Source organism: Parasteatoda tepidariorum, chromosome 3 (genome assembly GCF_982258835.1).
Source record: "Parasteatoda tepidariorum strain Cologne lab strain chromosome 3, Ptep-v5.0, whole genome shotgun sequence".
NCBI classification, from domain to species: domain Eukaryota; kingdom Metazoa; phylum Arthropoda; class Arachnida; order Araneae; family Theridiidae; genus Parasteatoda; species Parasteatoda tepidariorum.
Window position 1 is genome coordinate 29,408,875 of NC_141757.1, and position 21,404 is coordinate 29,430,278.

Consider the following 21,404-nt stretch of genomic DNA (forward strand, 5'->3'; position numbering starts at 1 on the left):
TGAATACTATTTATATTAGTTTTTATATTTATATTAAATTTATTATTTAGAAAAAATATTTGAATATTCTGTTTAGCAAATCTACGACCATCGTCAACAATGACATTTCTCTTTGTTTGTCAGGAGAGATTTATTGCAAAAGTATGCCACCTATGTTGAGGTTTGAGTTCGAGATTAGTTAGATAGTTTGAGTTTCCTGTGCTGGCAACATCTTATTGTTTTTATATTCTTTTTATATTCTTTTTATATTCTTTTTCAACAAAATCCAACATTGTAGTGCCAAAAGAAATTTGTCTGTGGTAAGATCCGACACAAGTTCGATGTGTAATGCACGTGTTGTTGCGCAAGTAAATAGTGTTATGTAGGCTGTGTCTCTTGATTTCAAACATCGAATATTCACTGGTTCAGCAAAATCAATTCCTGTGGTAGTAAATGGAGCAGAAGGTACAACTCTTTCAGGAGGTAAAGGAGCTTCGATTTGTTTTCCGTATTTCGCTTTGGACAGCTTGCAAGGTAGGCATTTGTGAATAACTTGCTTTATAGCTTGACGTCCTCTTAAAATCCAGAAGGTTGAACGTAACTCGGACAGGATTATACGAACACCTAAATGGTGAAGTCGTATGTGTGTATGCTGGATCAAAAGGTGGACAAAATAGTGTTTACCATCGAGCAATAAAGGGTGTCGAGTGTCAGAAGAAATGCTTGAAAATTGCAGCCTTCCCCCAAGGCGTAAATAATTATCTTAGAGAAAGGGATTGAAACAGGAAATTTCGGATTTTTTCGGCAGGGGAAGTTCAGCTTTTAAGGCATTTATTTCAGCTGAGAAACATTGATTCTGTACAGTCTGTAAATTCAGTTCATGAGTTATGCGTTGCTGTGTCTTACAGTTGTATACAAAACGTAGTATCCAGGCAGTCACACGAAGAAGTTTCGTATAAGAACTATAACGAGATATGTCTATGATGGGTTCTGTAGTTGCAACGTAGGAGGATTGAAATTTGGTTTTTCGTGATTCAGCTTCAACTAAAGGTTGTGTACGTGTAGACAAAACTTTGATAGGCCAAGTTTCTGGATCATGTTTTAACCATTTCGGGCCGTGCCACCAAGATTCTAAAATTGATAACTGTGATGGAAAGGTACCACGAGGAAGATGATCCGCTGGGTTATCTGTACCGGGACTGTGGCGCCATTGCACTGAAGTAGTGTTTTGAAGAATTTCTGTTGTTCTGTTGCAGACAAATGTTTTCCAAAGGTTGGGATTTCCCTTTATCCAACTTAAAGGTACAGTAGAATCGCTCCATAGTATGGCAGTGTGGGATTTCATGTTCGTTTCCTTGCAAAAATACTGGAGTAGGCGTGCTCCTAGTAGTGCAGCTAACAATTCAAGTCTCGGAAGGGTGACCCTTTTGATTGGGGCTAGTTTATTTCGACTGCAAATGAGATGGATCTCTGTAGAAATATCATCTGCGTGACGCGCGTACAAGCAAGCACCATATGCACGTTCCGAAGCGTCGCAAAACACATGTATGGTAACGTCGGAATTTTCGGAAAAGCCTATCCATCTTGGGATGCATATTTCATTCAGATAGTGTAATTCATTTATCAACTTGTGCCACTGCTGTGCTACAGATGGAGGTAATAGTTCATCCCACTGAATACCACTAAGCCATGCATCTTGAAACAATATCTTTACAATTACTGTAACTGGAGCAAATAAGCCTAGAGGATCGTAAAACTTTGACATCAACTTCAGTAGTAAGAGTTTTGTTACTGGTTCTTTACATGCTTGAAAAATTTTTGTCTGCACATCAATTTGAAAAACATCACTGTTAGTATCGCATTTAACACCCAAGACCTGCGTAATATCCTTAAACGAGACGTTTTCTTGTTTCCACATATCTTTCAAAATCTTAGAATTTATAGTCCATTTGTCTAATGGTAGGCTAATAAGTGATGTAAGTTGCTGCAGTTCTTGGTAAAGAATCAGAGCTTCAGTATCCGTAGATGTTCCGGTTACAAAATCATCCATATAGGTGTTATTCTCAATGTGTCTAGTTGCTGTAGGATATGCTTGTTTGTGTTTTGTAGCCAATTCACAAAGAGAAGCTGCTAATAAAAATGGACTAGAGACGAGTCCAAATGGAAGACGTGTGAATCGATAGGTTACAATTTTATCTTCAGTGCAGAGTTTCCCATCAGGAGTATATGTAGTATTGTACCAAATAAATCGTGTTGCATCTCTGTCTTCTTCTGCTAGAATCAGCTGCAGAAATGCTTGTCGCCCATCACTAGTGATTGCTATTTTAGAAAGTCGAAATCTCAACAATGTAGCTAAGATATCAGGAAGAAGATTTGGTCCTACTTCAAGAGCGTCGTTCAAAGATGGGTGACCTGGAGAATGTGAAGATGCATCAAAAACTATACGCCACTTAGTTTCTCCATTTGTGATTTTCTTTACAGCGTGATGGGGCAAGTAATATAAACGTTCTTCATTATGTGTTTCTGAGACAACTTCAACGTGTTTTTTATCAATGTAATCTTGCATGTGCTCAATATATTTTACTTTGAATTCTGAATTTGCATGCATTTTCCTTGTTAAAGATTTAAATCGTTGAATTGTGACTTCATAATTGTTCGACGAAAGTGGAACTTCTGGTTTCCAAGGCAATTTTACAACTCTTCTACCATCGATGATTTCAAAAGATTGATGAAAGTTCGTCAGGAGTTCTGAGGACTTATTTTTTCTTGTGTTGGTTGTATGCCAATGCTCTCTAAGTTCCAGAAATTTCGTACCACATTATCTAATTCCTGAGTTGAAGTATCCACATCAACATTATGAACCGTTGAAATGAAGGAAACTGTTGCGTGTGATCGAGTTCCACTAAGTACCCAACCAAAACTTGATGGGACCAAGGCCAGAGAATCCGACAACCTGACTGGAGCTTCAGAATTCATAACAATCCAGTAGTAATCTGCACCGATTAAAATCTCAATTGGTAAGTTCGACAATGAATCATCTGGATCAGCAAGTTTCATTCGCTTGTTTTTAGCAAAGAGTGAAACATCCGTTGTTGAAGGTAGGTGTGATGCATATTTGTTGGAGCTTTCAAATGCAGTAACATCAACTTTAGATTTGTCCCAGATACTTGATAACTGAAATTTGACTTGTCTTCGCATGTAGCCAACATTAGCTGGGGATTCAAAGGCTTGAATGTCCAAATGTCTGGTTGAAATTACTGGAAGTTTTAAAGTATCCACAAGATTAGAAGAAACGAAACTAGATTGACTTCCACCATCCAATAGACAACGTGTCAGCTTTGTAATGCCAGTGGGCCCGGTTATGAAAACTCGTGCAGTTTGCAAATGAACGAAACTGGAAGACGATACATCAATTTTGTTTGTAGATGTAGCCGCAGGCTGCTCATTGGTTAGAGGTTTGCATATTGATGTATGGTGTTTTCTCTTGCATTTGGAACAGACAAATTTTGATCTACGAGGGCAATTTTTTTTGTTATGTCCTCGGTTAGTGCACAAAAAACATCTATTACTAGTCTTCAATTTCTGTATGCGCGCGTCTATGTCCGTTACAACATTGCACTGTTGAGGCCAATGTCCGACAGTTTCGCAGAAAGGACAAAAGGGTGACATTATTTTACTTTTGGTAACTGATTTAGAATTCACGTTAAAATTTTCTAAGGAAGATTTAATAGGATAGTCTGGAGCTAGTGAACCTTTAATATTACTTGCAGTAATTGATCCCTCGACCTCTTCTGATAAAAATTTCATTAATTTTGAAATATCGCTTTCACCAAAATTTTCACGTTTGGCATGCACAATCCAGTTACGACAGATTTCATGAGGAAAAGCACGAAGTATTTTAGGAGCCAAAATTCTTCCGTATGATTGAGTTTTTTCTCCTAAAGCATCTAAAGCCTGTATTCTTCGATTACAATCAATATATAACTCATTTATTGCTGCTGGAGAGTGATTTTTGATAGGTTTTAGGTTTTCTAAATAATCGAGATGAGCCTGTATTATTTTATCTTTATCGCCATATTTCGATTTCAAAATATTCTTTGTTGTTGCATATGTTTCTGCAGTTATATTAATTCCATCAACTATTCGTTTTGCTTCTCCATCTAAATATCCCCGCAAAAAAACATGCTTGTCAATCAGCGATAAACTTTCGTTTTTGTCGATACAGTTTTCGAAACGCTCCCAAAAACTATGGAATTCTTCAATTTCGCCATAAAACGTATTTATTTTTATTGTAGGCAACTTTACTGTAACATTTGAAGGCGAAGCTGAAAAATTATTTATATTGGCAGCTGTTGGCGATGTTTCAGAAATTGAATTCGTGTTCCGATTCACTGTTCTTTTGAAATTAAATAACGCCAAATGAGCATATTCTGCGTATCTTTCGCATTCTATTATGTCTTCCTGATATTCTTCATCATTTAAAAAATTATGTATTTCATCGTCTGCCAAGGTTAATTCTTTAATTTTATCTCGTAAACGTTCAATGTTGTATTCTTTTTCAGTTTGTGTACTAGCAGCATCGTTCAATTTCGTCGTTAGTTTCGTAATGGCGGTACGTAGCGTTGTTCGTTTGCGTTTAAATATTACAAGTTTTTCACTACCGGTAGCCATTCCAATTCAGATTTTTGACGAAAGTAATTATAAAAGGTTCAGTATGACTTACCGAGTTATTTCGGCACCAAATGTTGGATTTTGTTGAGAGCAAATCAGCCTGAAATGTCACGTAGAACAAACTGAAAACTTAACTTTTATTTACATAAAAAGAATATAAAAACAATAAGATGTTGCCAGCACAGGAAACTCAAACTATCTAACTAATCTCGAACTCAAACCTCAACAACCTAATTACCACCATTAATCGATCGATATCACAAGAGTGCAAAAAAAGATCTACCTATTCCTCAAAACATCTGAGCAACAGAAAAATAAAGCTCAATACATTACTCAAGGGAGTTCGTCTGAAACATCCAAACAATGAAAAGCATGAATATAATCTGATCAAGAGTGGACTGCTTTATTTAGACGATACCGATAAACTAATTTAATTATTTGTGCAATCTTAGTACTATGATCCAACTTGTATTGATAATCTCCATACAAGCATCGCAATTACATATGTTTAACAGTACTTTCAAACTTAGGAATGAAACAGCTGGAATTTGCCGGGCTGGTGGAAAAGTGAAACTTACCGAATAAATGTTCCCTCCCGAGCCACTATCAATGTTGTTATCATGTCAAACAAACCAATCGAAGCATCTATTGGCAAGTCTTGTTTCCAAATGACCATGGTTAAAAATAAATCAAAGTTGTCAGTTACGCGCTAGCACTAAACAAGAATTTTTTTTGTTTACATTACAAACTTTTTTTTATCAATATAATCAGTTAATCAGACTGTTCAGAACTGCAATCGACTTAATACCATCATATAACTACAAAGTTGTAATTAGAGCTGACAGAACGCCTGTATGCCTCCGCAAAAGAAAACACAATGTACCAGCTTTGGATGGGAAGGTTATTGTTATAAGCTAAAAGTATTATGTCACTAATATACACAAATTTACTAGGGAACGTGAACTTGTCGAAATTGTCTCCATAACATTAGTGCAGAAACCCACATTAGAAAGATGTTACTTATTTTCATTTCAATAGTTCCCTTTAAGTACATTTTGCACTGAGAGTGCTGCAACGCACTAAAGGTACAGCTTCTTTTTTTATAAAACTGAGCTAAACCAAATAACTGGAGTTAGTTTTGCAATGCATTCTTTAAATTACATAATAGTATTAAGAATGACAAACAGTTAATCCGATTAAATTCCCCATAACGTTTTATCGTTTATACGCTTTGTTGTCATTTATAAATATGCCATGAGAGGATTGTTCAGGTGATAAAAAAGTTTTTTAATGCGTAATTACTCACTCATATGTTAATACTCACTAATGCGTAAATACTCATTTTGAAAATTTGAAAATAGTCATGAAGTAATTCTTTTTTTCTTTTCAGTATGATGTTTCACAAAAAATATAGTTTGAATCCAGCTACTATTAAGTAAAAAAAGTATAGCTGTCTTGTTTCATTATTTTTTCATGCCTATTTAACTAAATTTTACTTTATTTCTGTGATTAAAATTTCTTTTAATCTATCAATAGCATCCCCATGTATTCAATTTTATGTTAATGAATCTATTTTTTTCTTTTAAAACAATCATTTATATCAATCTTCTCAATCATTTAATGTTTATTCGCTGTTCTCTAAGTATTCCATTTTCGCTAGAAATTTAATTTTAAATTTATTAATGTAACCCCACATGCTGTCAACCTCCCATATCATAGCAGGAAATCTATGTCACCATTCAGTAGTTTTCGTTTAGATAATTACTGATTAAGGTGGATACTGAATTAAGGTTTTTAAACATTTTATCGAGTAAAAAAATTTTTTTTTCTCATTTATTTTGAAATGACATTGAAGTCTCCTCTAAGTTATTATGAATGGCAACTACACGCGAAATATTTCACGAATGTTCACCAAAACATGCATTATAATTTTGGTTTGAAAATTTTTCCTTCAGAAAAATTGTTCATAATTATTTTCTATATAGTGCAATGTTTTTTTTTAAAGCCTCTGTACAGAATTAAAATTTTAAAAAAGGAGAATAACTAAGGATGTATTTAATAGGTTCCAAATGCAGATTATTTGAACGATATTAACAGTTTATTAAAATGAAATAATATGATTAAATATACTTTATAAATGGCATAATATATAAAAATATATATATTTAAGACAGAAAAACAAATGGAAGTTAGAATAGGAAAAAGTATAATTATTCAAATAACGGTTCTTGAATAGATATTTAATTCAAGAAAAAATAAATTATTATTATAAAATAATTCTTAAAATAATAAATCATTTAATTAAATAATTGGATATCAAAATATTTCATGGATCGCGAAACTTATGATACTTTCTTGTTAAAGCAAATTACAAAATTTCATATTAGAAATCATATCAAAATTTCAAATTTTTGTGACATAATCGAATATAAGAATTTCCTAGCAACAAGATTATTCATTTGAAAGTGTTGTTTTGTACGATTCTTACCGAAGAAAGTGTAAAGGTGCAAGAGATACTTTTTGTTTTATATTCTGCATAATCCGCCTCCAACCAAAAGAAAATTAGTTTTCAGAAACTGATAAGAATTGACAGTTTCTTCTAGAAAACGGTTCGAGATGTCTTCAACAATATTCAAGATTGCATATAACGGCAAAATAGCGTGCATAAATAATATCGTTCCAGTTCTATTTTCCAGTTTTCTGAAGTAGCAAACAGAAATGCATAACAAAAGTGTATATTTTATTTACTGTATGCATTCGTAAAATATAAATACTATTTCGAAATTATGCTTAAAATTAATGCTCTCAAGTTATTTTTAATATGTTTGGATATTTATATATAGAATAGAAATTAAAGCAATGATTTTTCTTTCGAATTTAACCTAAAAAAACTAATAACATGAATCTTATTAAACAATGCAACAACGAACAGTTCGATTAGAAATTTGATTTTCTAAAACAAATCAATGATTAAATAAAATTTATGTTTATGCCATTTAACGCAATACAGATATATCGGTCTCTAACAGAAATTGTACGTCAGACAGATAGAGTAATCGTATATATCATAAAAAACTTAGGAGAAATGTTCATTAGATTGCGTATAATTTATATAATTTTTAAAACAGTAATGATGTAAAAGAATGGTAATTATAGCTCGAGAAAGATTAATCATAATATATGTTACAATTGTTAATATTTTATTTAACTTCCTTTATTACAATTTTTCACAAATCGATAAGAAATAGCATTCATTATAATCGTTCATTATAATCGCATTTATTATAATGATCGTCATCATTATAGTTCTTTTTTTTGTGTTTGTTTGAAGCATAAGGCTTTGAGTTTCACATTCCATTCCCAGTGTTCCAAAGCCGCCTCTTTTACCAAATTCCAGTTAGACGTACAAAACTACATCCAATATTTAATGTCAAACTTATGTCAATAAATAATAACACATTTATTTATATTAAAAAAATTAATTTTCTTGTTACTAAATTATCTAAATAGCGTTGAATTGTACGTTTTATGAAAATGTTAATGCAATTTTATTTCACGTTACTGAGGCCTAAGGTAGCGGTTTTGTAAAATACGATATATTTTTTCTTTCATATCCAACGATGCCACATCTTTAAACTTGGAAAAAGGGAATATTTTTAGCATAGAACTAAGTTTGATTTTCTGAAAGTTCCTTAATGACAAGATATCATTTGCGTTTACAGGCCCCCCTGCAAACAAATTTCTGAAAGTATAAAGAATGAAAAATTTAAATTTTACATTTTATAAATAATTTAAAATTAGAATAATTTTTAATTTGGGTGTTTCAATATTCAACAAGCTTACGTCCAAATAGAAACCTTTCTACTCCTGTAGTTTACTTACAAATTCTAAATAATGTGTGGTTGAAATGAAAGGTTTTTGCAGAATAAATATTATAGTGCCAATTGCGTCATTGGCTAATATTTGAACAAGTATAAATGGAGTTTTTCGTATAGCATTTAATTTCAATTAACAGAAATTTCATAATTTAAAAAATATCAATTTAGCTAAGTACACTGAGAAACAAAGTATGGTTAAAATACTTACTGTGTGTCCCGCCTCGGAGAGAAAACCAAAAAGCTAGGTAATTTTTACCACAGCGCTTCCTATTAATGATTTAAGTAATGATATTTTCAAAATTAACCATAAACTTAGGTTTTATAATGCGTGGTAAATTTGATACTTTTATCACGCTACATTAGAATAGGGCAAAACCATTTATTCTGTCAAATTTACTTTTCAGTTTTGTATTTTCACGAAATGTGTGGTAATAAGAACTATAATTTCAAAACCCAGAATTTCCAGTAAACCGATACCATATGAACCTAAAAAAAATTTTTTAACAGAAATTTTAATGCCATACAGTACGGTAATTTTACCAGAATCTTTTCTCTGTATACTCCTGGAAACAAGTTTCTAAAAGTGTGAAAAATAAAAAGCTGAAATTTTGTGCGTTATAAATATTTTTAAATTTATTACACTCATCAATGTGTCTGTCTCTTTATTCAAAAAGTTTAGTTCAAACTAAGAGTTTACTTCCAGCAAGAAAAATGTCTATTCTTACGTTTAATTTATGTAATTTAAAATTGTTGGGAACAGAAACATAAAATATGCCTATCAATTTATAGCATTATAGCATGAGTTTGAAAATAAATAAATTGTTCTTCCTTATTCTTTTTATTGTATGAACTGTTTATAAATATTTGTACAGATGATCTATTATGCTAGGCATTCCAATTTTGAATTATATTAAATTGTTATGCCTAGCAAAAGTATGGTAACCAATAAAGCGTTTTACTACCATCAATGTCGAATGCATATCAAACATGCTGCTCCATTTATTTTATTGTTTCTAGTTCACTGAAATGACAGAACACAAAGGCATTTTATACTTTTCTCGAATTCTTCATGAAGACTTTTATGTTCTTGAAATTTTCTCTCCGTGCTATTTTCCAGATTTACATTTGTTTCAGTTGTGAGAATAAAGCATATTAGGATCTAGAAATTCCCTGTGAAAATATTAAAGAACATAGAATAGACTGAGAGCAAAATGTGGAACCTCCAGTTTTTGCTAAATGAAGTAAGATTGTATACATTGCTCTTTTTTAAAATTTTAGGTATATATTTATTAACACAATATTAACAACAGTAGCATAACAACTCATTTTTTTAATTTTAAATTTTGTTTAAAACAAAAACTCATGGCAAGTGTAATTCATATAGATTTGATTTTAAGAATTTTGATGTTACATCGAATTTAAATCTTCTTCTTTGTCAGCACTACAGCCCCTTTCAGGGCTAGGCAACCTCAACAGCTGACCAAGGCCAGCACCTCCTATAAATGGCATATCCTTTCTAATTTCTAATCTTTAGGGTTTTCAGGTAATTTTCGATGTCGTTAAGCCATCTAGTAGGGGGTCTACCTGTGGGACGTTAACCCTCGGGATTCTTAAAGGTGACTATTCTCATGACGCTATTTTCAGGGCTTCTCCATATATGGACCCACCATTCCAGCCTATTAATGCGGATTATTTGCGTAATTTGGGCTGCTTTTAAAATCAGTAGAGCTCGAAGTAATATTTGATTTACTATCCCCTTTCTTGAATTGCGGCAAATATGGCTCTGAGGATATTTCCTTCGAAGATGACCAGTGACCGGTGTGCATCTGAATTTAGGGTCCAAATTTCGTATCTCTAAAGCAGTACAGGACGTATTAGTGTCATATAGAGTTTTAACTTTGTTTTTATGCTGAGAAGATTCGATCTTAATTGTCTCCTCAGTTCAAAGAAACATTTATTACCAATTTTGACTCTATTGTTGATTTCTGCTATATTTTGATCTTTAACAACTAAGCCAAGGTACTTAAATTCGTTAACTCTTACAAAGGTATAACCATTATGACATTAAGAGACACGCATTGTAGTTTAAAGTTGAGGACGAAAATTTCGTGAATTTCATCTTATCTTCGTTAATAGAAACGCCCATATTAGTGGTAGCAGCTTCGAGAGCTCGAAAAGCCTCTTCGACCTCCCTCTCTGACCTTCCAATTATATCATTGTCATCAACGTAGGCCAAAACTTGAAGAGACTTATTCCAGAGAGTGCCTCTTCGGTCCAATCCACTATCTCGGAAACACTTCTCCGAAGCAAAGATAAAAAGTAGGCAAGAGGGGAATCTCCCTTTCTCAAACCTCTTTCAGTTACAAAGGGTTCAGAAAGATGGTTTTGAATTTTAGTCCGGCACCTCACATTATTGAGTGTAGCGCCGGTGATTTTAGCAAGCTTTGCAGGTATAGCGAACTCATTCATTGCCTCAAGCAACTTATCCCACTTGATGCTATCATAGGCAGCCTTAAAGTCGATAAATAAGTGAAAAGTCTTGATGTTATATACTTTAGTTTTTTTCCAGGATTTGTCCTAGAGTATGGATCTGTTAAAAATATATACCTGAAATGTGTTTGTGTTTCTTTCACCATAATTAATAATTCTTACAATACTTCTAGGCTTTCATTACGTAAGATTTTAGAATACCTCATTGATGCTTACCACTGAATTTAAATTTTTGTATTATTAGAATTTTAATTTTCTAATATATACGTTTTGTATTTTTTTGAAAAACTTAAATGTATCGATTACCAACCTGTTTTCTTATTTTCATTTGATGTGCATTTATTTTTGCTCGAAATATTGGGAAAAATTGAAGGCATAAATTTAGCGAACATATAAACTTACTTATTCAGAATAAGTACATATTTAATTAAAAAGATTTATATTAAATTAAGTACACGTTGTAGTAAATTAGACTGGCAAATTTTCAAAATTTATGAGAGAAAAAAATCAGTGACTCCAATAACAAATAGATGAGTCATATTTATTTTTCTATCTTTCTTTTTTTCTTTTCTTTTTATTTGATATCCATTTATTATTGCTCGAAACATAGCGAATTTTTTAATTGTGGGTAAAAAGCGAACTTCTTAACTACACGAGCATATAAACATACTTAGTCAGAATAAACACATACTTACTTACAAAGATTTGTTATAAATTAAGTGCATGTTGCAGTAAAATAGACTGAATATTTTTAAAAATTTAAGGAAGAAAAAAATAAGCGATTCTTGTAACGAAAACCATGTTACGGAACAAATTTTCCACCCAGAATTCCTATTTTTAATTCAAAATTTTTCTGGTAGACGACACTGCAAGCTCTTTCTATCATTTTTCCCCGTTGTGATTTGATGATTGAAAATTACACATATGTTGCACCATTTGAAACCATTATGTGATTTTCTTCCGTTGAAAGATTTCGTGAAATTTGTTTTACAATTTCACTATAGCGCTTTTTAACTTACGCAGTTACAGCTTGCAGTGTCATTTGGCAAAAAAAAGTTGACACTAAAACAGAAGCTCTAAGAAAGAAAACTCTATCACATAAACTTTACGGAATTTGTTTTGATTTTGTTACTTAAACCTAACAGCTTTTTCCGATGGAATTTTAAAAAAAAAACGTCAGTAAAGTCTAGAGCACCTGTGGGTAGAAATTTAAAAAAGCAGTACTACATGATTCATATATTTACAAACTTTACTCTCAAACAAAAGTTTTTAATGCTAATTTTGTAAACTTTATAATTTGAGTCATTTATCTTAATTTTTGAAGAATGTTTCAAGTAAATTTATAATTTTTATTGAAAATTTAATTCATTGTCCCAGAAAGAAAAACAATTTTGAATTTGAGTTACATACAAACTGGAGTAATATTTTATCTAAGTTTACTATTTAAACAACATTATTTTCTAAAAAAAATAAATAAATAAAAATTCTTAAGGATATTTTTATTGACACATTCTATGTATAAATGGGAAAAAAAATGACTGAACAATCTGTGTCAGTTATTTCTGTAAATACTTTTTTTTAATCAAATATCCAACCTATTTCAAACCAACTAAATGACATAATAGTTATAAAACTGTATTTGAAGTAGTTTGTCACAGACAATTTAATGAAAAAATAATTCATGAGCACGTCATTAACGTCTAACCCTACCGATTATCTTGATTTGAGGTCAACAGTAATTTGGTCCGAATTTATATTAATATGCCAGCTGCAAATGTTAAAGTTTGAAAAATGATGAATTCACTCACTTAGCTCTCACTTAAAAGATTAATTGCATCAAAGTTTGACAAGAGTTGGAGCAATAATTGAGGCATTTCTACAGAATAAAGGAACATTGACAAATGTTCATTTAGGACACTTGGTGGTCAAGAAGTTTAAGTCAATAGAGACATAGTTTCTCTTTATTAACAAAGAAAGCTGTCATGAAATACCAATCATAAATGTCTATAAATTTTGAAATACAGAAATCATCAAACTTAACCCTACGACGCAAATGAGGCACAAGTGTCTTTTTAAATTGCTTTTTCTGTGCAGTCTGATAATTACTAAAGATCTCTTATCGGAATATATTTGTATAAAAATATGGAAAAAAACGAATAAGGTAGTTTGAAGAAAGTTTTCAAAAAATGTGTCAATAATTTGTAAATTGAAAAATAGGTTAATGATTAATAGCTATTTCTCCTAGATCCCAAAAACTGCAAATAAGTGCTAAATTGGAAAAAAAAATACTGTTTGAATGTTAATTTCTTCTCATTCATATTAAAAAAATTATCGACAATTTATTTTGCAAATTAAAGAAATTTCAATGATGAATAACTATTTTTTCTAGATCTAAATAGTTCCAAATAAGTGCAAATTTGAAAAAAAATATTTTTTTCGAAGTGAGCCGTATTTGAAAATTTTTTCATTTAACGCAGAAAAAGACGCCGGTTTTCCATGCTATATTTAATAGCCATAAATTATTAAAATGCTTAATGTAATAAGCCTCATTTATTTTGACCTAATTTAATGTAAGGAGAAAGTAAGAAAGCATATTTAATAAAAAAAATCTGACGACAGATTAAAATATTTATGCACAGCAGCATTAAGTCGATTTTAATTTTGTTATGTTAACAGATAATTGAAAAGATAAAATTAAAATAATAAATTTACTGATAGGGGGAGCTGATGTTTGTACCAAAATATCGTGAAATATGGCTATATTTTGTGCCTCGATAAAAAGAAAAACATAGGTTTGCCTCGTTATATCATAAATGCCAAATATTTTACGATGGGATTTAAATATACTTTAATTATCTACCGCGATAAACAAATAGTAAAAGCAATATTGTAATAGTAAAAGCAACATTAATTATATGCTGGAATATCAAACTCGTTAACGATTACGATATTCGTTAAAGTGCATGTGTGGATAATTTTAAGTACTTCTAAGCAACGACAGTGAAGATACACAAAAGCGATTTTCTTTTTTTGAAATGATTTACAGTCGAAGGATTGTGGAGTGTATACTCTGTTTCTAACACAATGTATGTATTTAAACCAATTTTTTCCTAATAGGAGCTTTTTTTTTTATTATTGACAGTAAGATTTTTGATTGTAGTTTTTAGAAAGTAAATTCAATATTTAAGGTGAGTTATTTAAAACATAACAGAAGAGTTTCCCTATAGAGAAGTAACTTTAAGTAATTAAATGAGAAGTCTTATTTAAACGTAGAATGCCGTTATCATCTGACGATTTACAGAACTATTGAAATTATGTTACGTATTAATTATGTTACCTCTCTGACTAGTGCAAAACATGATTTTGGACAAAGCTTTCGAAATTGGGTTTATTATGACAAATGCGTATAGCTGAAAATCTGATTTTTTTTCACTTTTTACACCACCTAAAGCACGATTCTAAAATAATTGTCTAAAATTGTTCATGAGTGTTTATTATAATAGCAGACATGTTTTAAATTACAGGCTGAGAGAAAAAAAGATTGAATTTCAATTTTTATGCATGTTAATCCGACAAGCACTGAAATTTTTAACATTTTTCATTTTTAAATACATTGATCCCTAACGCAGTAATATATGCACTAAAAATATATCAAGACATAGTTGATAGTCTTCTAAATAATATTCTAAAATGGTATATTTGTTTCGGTCTATAGAAAGTTTTTTTACTGTGTTTAGCGTATAAGCAAAAAACAGTTCTATTTCTTTTGAGCCTAAAAATGGCAATTTAAATAAAATAAAAAGTGAAATAATAATTTTTTAGTTCCTAGTTTTATAAGTTTTTACACATAATAAAACAAATAGACTATTTTTTTCAAAATTTTATATTAATATTTAAGTAAAAAGTTGTCAAAATTAGTTGGATACCTTAGCACTGCTTATAGGATTTAATCATTAGTCGTCTCTCGCTATTTATGACTCTCAAGGAACAGGAACAACACCACAATAAATCAAAGTATGATGTCAAAATTTGCAGATAAAAGTATAGTATAAATTACCGGCACCATGGCGGAAACATCCGTAGAATCCACTTTACTATAAAATACATTTTTACCACAAAATATGATACTGTAATTTTTCAGCAATATTTATTTAATTTTATTAATTCAGTGATTTCGCTGTAATTGTTTCTGTAAAAGTTACATTAGATCTGATTTTTTGTTCCGTACCATGTCACGGATAAAATGGATGTTAGTTCAAATGTATCGGCACCTTGAGTGCCGGTACTTTTTACCGTCAGTGAATCAATTTTTTAGAATGTAGCATTATCCGATATTGAAGAAACTAAAAATATCACCAATTTTTGCCAAATGAAAGACATTTTTTTTTCTACACAGTAGTAGAAGACAAAATATTTTGACCATATTTTTAAAGCTGTACATGAATGATATTTCACTTTTATCTGTTATTTATTTTAGTTACTGTATATTTTTATATACAGTAACTGTATATAAAAATCTGATAATGGTGTCGCAGTTTTCCGTTGTTGCCCGGACAATTTTTATTGGACGGAAAATCACGTGGTAGGGTTCAGTTTTTCCTCATTCATTTCCATATCGTTTCGGTAGTTAGAAGCATAAAATTAATAAAAGTCATAAAGGTTTTGTTTTTCCATAAATATTTTCGTTTACAATTTAAAAATTATGATCCCAAAAAACAGTGAAGTTTTTCGTAATAAGTATTACTGATATTTGTTAATTGATGCTGTTTTAATCTGTACTATATGCGCTAATCTATGCATCACGTTACCTTCAATGAGTACTGTTGAAATAGGTTTTTTACAACCAAGTCGATTGGATAAGTACGGGAGAAAATTATTGATTATGGTAATTTTTGACTATTCTGAATTAGTCTCGAGCAAGAGATTTATGCCGAATGATAGTGTACTCTTTTAATTTCCTCGTGAATTTATTCCTCTCATTGCGTTTTATCTTTAATTTTCAGCATGATTTTGCAATTTTGATCATTACCGATTTATTGATTATTTATATTTAATTTCCATATGAGAAATGAGTATTCAGCTAGCAACAATAATAAAGAACTGAAATTGTTGCCTAAGCGCAGAATAATATTTTGTGTTTTTGTATAACGTGATTTTATTTTTAAAAAAAAGATATTTTACCTGACCATTGCGTCTGAAACAATAACTAATTCGAGCAAGAAACAAAAAAAAAATATATGTTGAAGTTGTTTTTTGTTTTTTTTAATTACATAAATTCATCCTTAATTTTGGAAGCAGTTTTTTTTTGGTTTTTGATTTTTACCAAATTTTTTCTCCCCACTTCAGCGTTCAATTCCAAGCAAAGATTTTTTAAGGTTACTTCCTGACTTTTTGTCGACAAGACACTTAGCCGGTTCTTCCATCCAATGATTTCTCAAATACTGTTACTTAGCCAGTTCTTCCACTGAGTATATTCGGATTTATCAATATAAATGCAAAATTGTACATTTCAATATAGATAAAATAATTACTTTCCCCGGGAAATCTCTATTTTTTTAACAATGTCACTTAGCTGGCTCTTCCACTAAGCTCTTCAATTAAGAAATCTAATAAAAATGTTTTTTAAAAAATCAAATTTTTGCATTGAATTCTAAGATAAATGAGTTTTATACTACACATTAATTAAAATTAACGCTATTTATCGCGAAGTTCTGACTACTGTTTAAACCATATTTTTTAGTTTTGCATATTTTGAAAGCAAAAAATCCATCTAAAAATTCATCTATATAAACAAATTCGCATAATCAAAGTCAATGAGAACGAGAATTACTATACGCGAAAACCGGATTATTAGATACAAAGTTATTCCGTCATTACTTTATTTCTTTTTGTTCACGACACAGTAACTCTGTTTACATTCCAATGAATTGAATTTCAAAATTCAAAAATAAATGATCAAAAGTACTGGAAAACTCTTTCTGTTCATTTTCAGCTATTCAATTTTGCCCTTGAGAATAATTCCGACTCATTCAAGAGCTAAGAGGAATCATTTGTTGTATTTCGAAACAAACATTGAGAATAGGAGAGGTCTATTAAATCACCCTTTTACGTCTTCCTTTGAGAGTTTGGAATCTGGCACTTGATAAAGCGTAACGCTTTTGTGCTGGGATGGTATATAATGTGACCAGATTTCCCCTGTGAGCGTTATGTTAGATGGTTTCCTATTTGCACAACTTGCAAAATTAATAGCTCTAACCTACTTTTATGTACAATAACGTTTCCTTTTAACATATTTCAGCGATCTTTGTTATTCATTCAAAGCTTCTAAATATTCAGATTTAATAACCGAAAATAATAACAATTTTTAGCAAGTCATTTTGTAGTTTCAGGCACTTTCGATCAATAATGAGCTATTTGTTGAATTAGTTTTTTTTTATGATTTAATATATTTTATGAAAAAATTGCAATGGGAATAATGCGTTTTTTAAATAAATATCACGCATAATTGTGATAAATTGAAAATGACTAAAGATGACGTTTAATATCACAAACAGTAAAATATGAAAACCCTATACGCGTAGTGGTCTTATATAGACAGTATAACAAAGTTTTATCTTATATTAACTATTAAAAATTCATCCGACTAATGTCGGTGTATCTATATGATATCGAAACATATTTAATTTGCTTTTTTCGTTCTAGATGATGCATTTCGTTCTTATGTATTAGTTTTTTTATGATTTAATATATTATATGAAATAAAATATATTAATATATAAAATATAAAATATATAAAGTTTATTCACATACAATGCATCATGGAGTCCATGATGACTTAAGCTCACTTATAAACTGGATATATCTGTAAAAGTGTGCTTCATTTTCCTTTCACTTTATTATTACAGATAAAATTAAAAAACAATTTCAGTTGGCATTAAGGTGAATTGTTTCTGTTAATAGAATTTTTGTTTTTTATAACTAGTGAGAAAGTGTGTACTGCAGAAAACATATATTCAATATAAGAGAAATATTATGGAATGGAATTTCGTGACGTGTTTTTAATCTTTCTGGAGCGCTTCATTCCATTGGTTCTTTGCCATTTTTCCGTCTCTCTTAAATGTACTTAGAATAATATTGAACGTTCAGATGTATGGAATTTATATTACTCAAAATGTTTCTGTTGGAGCACACTTGTTTTGCTCTCTAATCGCACTTGTTCTATTTGGTACTCGGCAATGAAATAGCCATGAAACTATTTCCGTCCCAATTCTATATATATATATACATATATATATATATATATATATATATATATATATATATATATATATATATATATATATATATATATATATATATATATATATATATATATATATATATATATTTGTTCTTGAAAAATTTTCTGTCTTTGTTTGTAAGTTGATCTGATTTTGCTACTCGCTTTATAGTCCCCTTTTTAATGTTTTTTTCTTTTATTTTATTTTCTGTTTTTACATGTTACTTATTTTTACTTTTTGTGATCTATTTTATTTGTTGTTATTTTTTAAAGAAATTTTTGAGTGCTCCTCACACTATTGTATTAATATATTTTTGCTTCCGCTTTATTGATACAATATCAGAAAGCACTCTGTTTTGCGGATATAATCGTGTGGGCTGAAGAAAAGATTATATGTTTTTTTTCCGGTTTTTTTAAATAAAATTTCACCTTTTTTTTAATTTGTCTATTATTTTTCTTTGTTTTATTCTTCATTTTGAACATATCTAATGAGTTCTGTTTACTTGCAGCTTAAGCGCATTAAATGATACTTATAGTTTTTCTTAACTTTCTTCGTGTTTTCTTGTATGTATTTATTTATTATTATTATTATTATTATATATATATATATATATATATATATATATATATATATATATATATATATATATATATATATATATATATATATATATATATATATATATATATATATATATATATATATATATATATATAGATACAAAGCAAACAAAGCACAAAGCATCCTTGATATTTAATTTTACTTCAAACGTTAAGGTCTGACTTTTTTCTTTAAAACGAATCATATCATTTTTTTCTGAAGGGGACTTTTTTTTCATAGTGTTAAAAAATAATTTGATAAAGTCACTTCTTAGTTATTTGTTTTTAATCGAAATTTTTAAATTATGTTTTCCGTAAATATATCGCAATTTAACTTCAAGTTTAGATAAACATACGAGTGTACATGCAGTGAATTTATTTTCTATTTTCATTTAAGACTCGAAAGGAGAAAAGCAAATGATTAGATGATTTTTAAAAAATTTTTAGACTCACAGAAAGATAAACATTTCTGATTTCCTCTACATCTTCTTCGGAGAGATGAGAGAAGAGATGACGAAAAAATCTTCTCTAGTGCGCGATAGGCCAGGAGATCACTAGTTGATTTTGGAATTATTAATATCGAGTTATATCATCAAATAATATAGATATATCGCAATATATTGCTATATTTTTCAATATACCTAATTAACATTTCTTTTAATTTTGGACAATGTATTCGTTAATCAAATAAAGAAATAATGATATATTTTCCAAAAAAACTTTTAATAATTCAAACAGTATAAACAACTGAGTAAAAATGAATATATGAACGAAAAATTTTATGTACTGTGTGCAAAAAAAGACAAACAAAAAAAATAGAAAAAAAAACTACGACAGAATTTTTTAAGGATTTTATTGAGAAGAAGAGGAAGCAATCGCCATCCCCTTCGTATTTTTGACTCCAATGATGTTCAAATAATTTTGGTTACTGAAGTAATTGAAATTTAAAAATAAAAGCAAAAAAAAACACAATCAACAAAAAAGTTTTAATCGCTTTATTACGATCACTGGTTATCCATTGGTCAAATGCTTTTTCTTTCTGGATTGACTCCGTTAAACGACGCATTTCAAATCATGGGTTGCAAAAACTGTCTCAATTGATGTTTGTCGTCGGATTGATTTGCATATCCCGCCTATGTACGTGTTTTAAGACGTCACAAAATACTATTCCTTCTTCAGCATTCATATTTATATTAAAATCACCGTCAAGCGAGTAATTATACGTTAATAATAAAAAAATATATAAAAATACTTTAAATTATTATTATGTAATTACATTAAAAATGCTTGCTAGGGAAAATAAAAATAAAAACAGCAGCGGTCGCCATAGCAACGCAATGACGTCGAGTGCGCACTGTTTACTATTACTCTTGAACACAGTTGAAAAGTGTGGACGCCATCAATACCAAACCAAGACTCATTTTGCCGATGGATAGAAAAAAATATAAAAAATAAAAACGGACTATCATGAATAACTTTTGATCGAATGATTGTCTCTTCATGCTGTAGGACTCAATCTAAATGGCGTGAGGGAATAACTTGAAATTATTTAATAAATGCAGACGATATTTTAAGATACAAAATCAGGCACAAAAATGTACTTTGTCAGATTTTATTGTTTAATTATTCTAGTCATAGACATCAATGAGCAAAGTATAAATACGCTACTACATGAGAAACAAATGCAAATTCCACCACTCGAGTGGTCTTTAAACTTAAAAATTTAGTGTGAAAAAAATAACGAGCTCTTCAAATACAAATGTTTCAATAATTATATCAATTTTTTTTTATATGAAGTGCGGTGCTATTTATAGGAATTCTTCGTGCGATTTCTCTTTTTTTATAATCACTTACTCAGTAAGTTTTTTTTTTCTTACTAAATGCATCGAACATTTATTCAGTAAATCTTTTCGCAACCATTTTGAATTAAAATATATTCAATTTTAATCTATTTCAAAGCAACCACTGACAGTATCTACCAAAACCCATTTTCCTAGAATAAGATAGCATGTTTGTAGCATGCACTGCACATTATTAAATTAAGGTTGTTCTTTCTTGGCGGAATATACAAGGTATCATTCGTCGAATGCCATAGGCATTTCCTTTATCAACAAAGGAAGAACTCTTTTGATGTTCTTTTTTCCCTATCCCTTTTTAGATATTCTTGCTATCTGGGCCATGATTCAGAGAGAGGGAAGGAAAATCAGGAAAAAGAGGAGTCAAATAATACAATAACTTACTTCATAACAACCAAAGTCTTCTGAAAGGATTTGGCACAATGGCGACTTGATCGTATTCATGAAATAAGCCAAGTGCAGCCAAGCAAAACATTTCATCATAAAGAACATAACAAAAGAAATGGAAATTCGTTATTTTTTTCGTCTCGTAGTTTGCTGTGCTCGTTTCTTCTCTCTCCGTGATATAATTTTATAAATATCGATCCAGCTATTCAAATAAAAATCCCAGAAACATACTATGCAGAATAGTCAACTTAATTTTATGTTGAA

General features: G+C 30.1%; 2 protein-coding genes across 2 annotated transcripts; both read right to left on the minus strand.

Moving 5' to 3' along the window:
- Positions 1–742: 742 nt before the first annotated feature.
- LOC147813488 (uncharacterized) lies at positions 743–2,545 on the minus strand. Its single transcript, XM_087160052.1, has one exon. The coding sequence runs from the start codon at positions 2,543–2,545 to the stop codon at positions 743–745; it is 1,803 nt and encodes a 600-aa protein (XP_087016178.1).
- A 173-nt stretch (positions 2,546–2,718) lies between these two features.
- Positions 2,719–5,326, minus strand: LOC147813489 (uncharacterized). The gene is made up of 2 exons (XM_087160053.1): positions 5,229–5,326; positions 2,719–3,490 (listed from the first exon to the last, which is right to left on the minus strand). The coding sequence occupies exons 1-2, from the start codon at positions 5,324–5,326 to the stop codon at positions 2,719–2,721; spliced, it is 870 nt and encodes a 289-aa protein (XP_087016179.1).
- Positions 5,327–21,404: the final 16,078 nt, after the last annotated feature.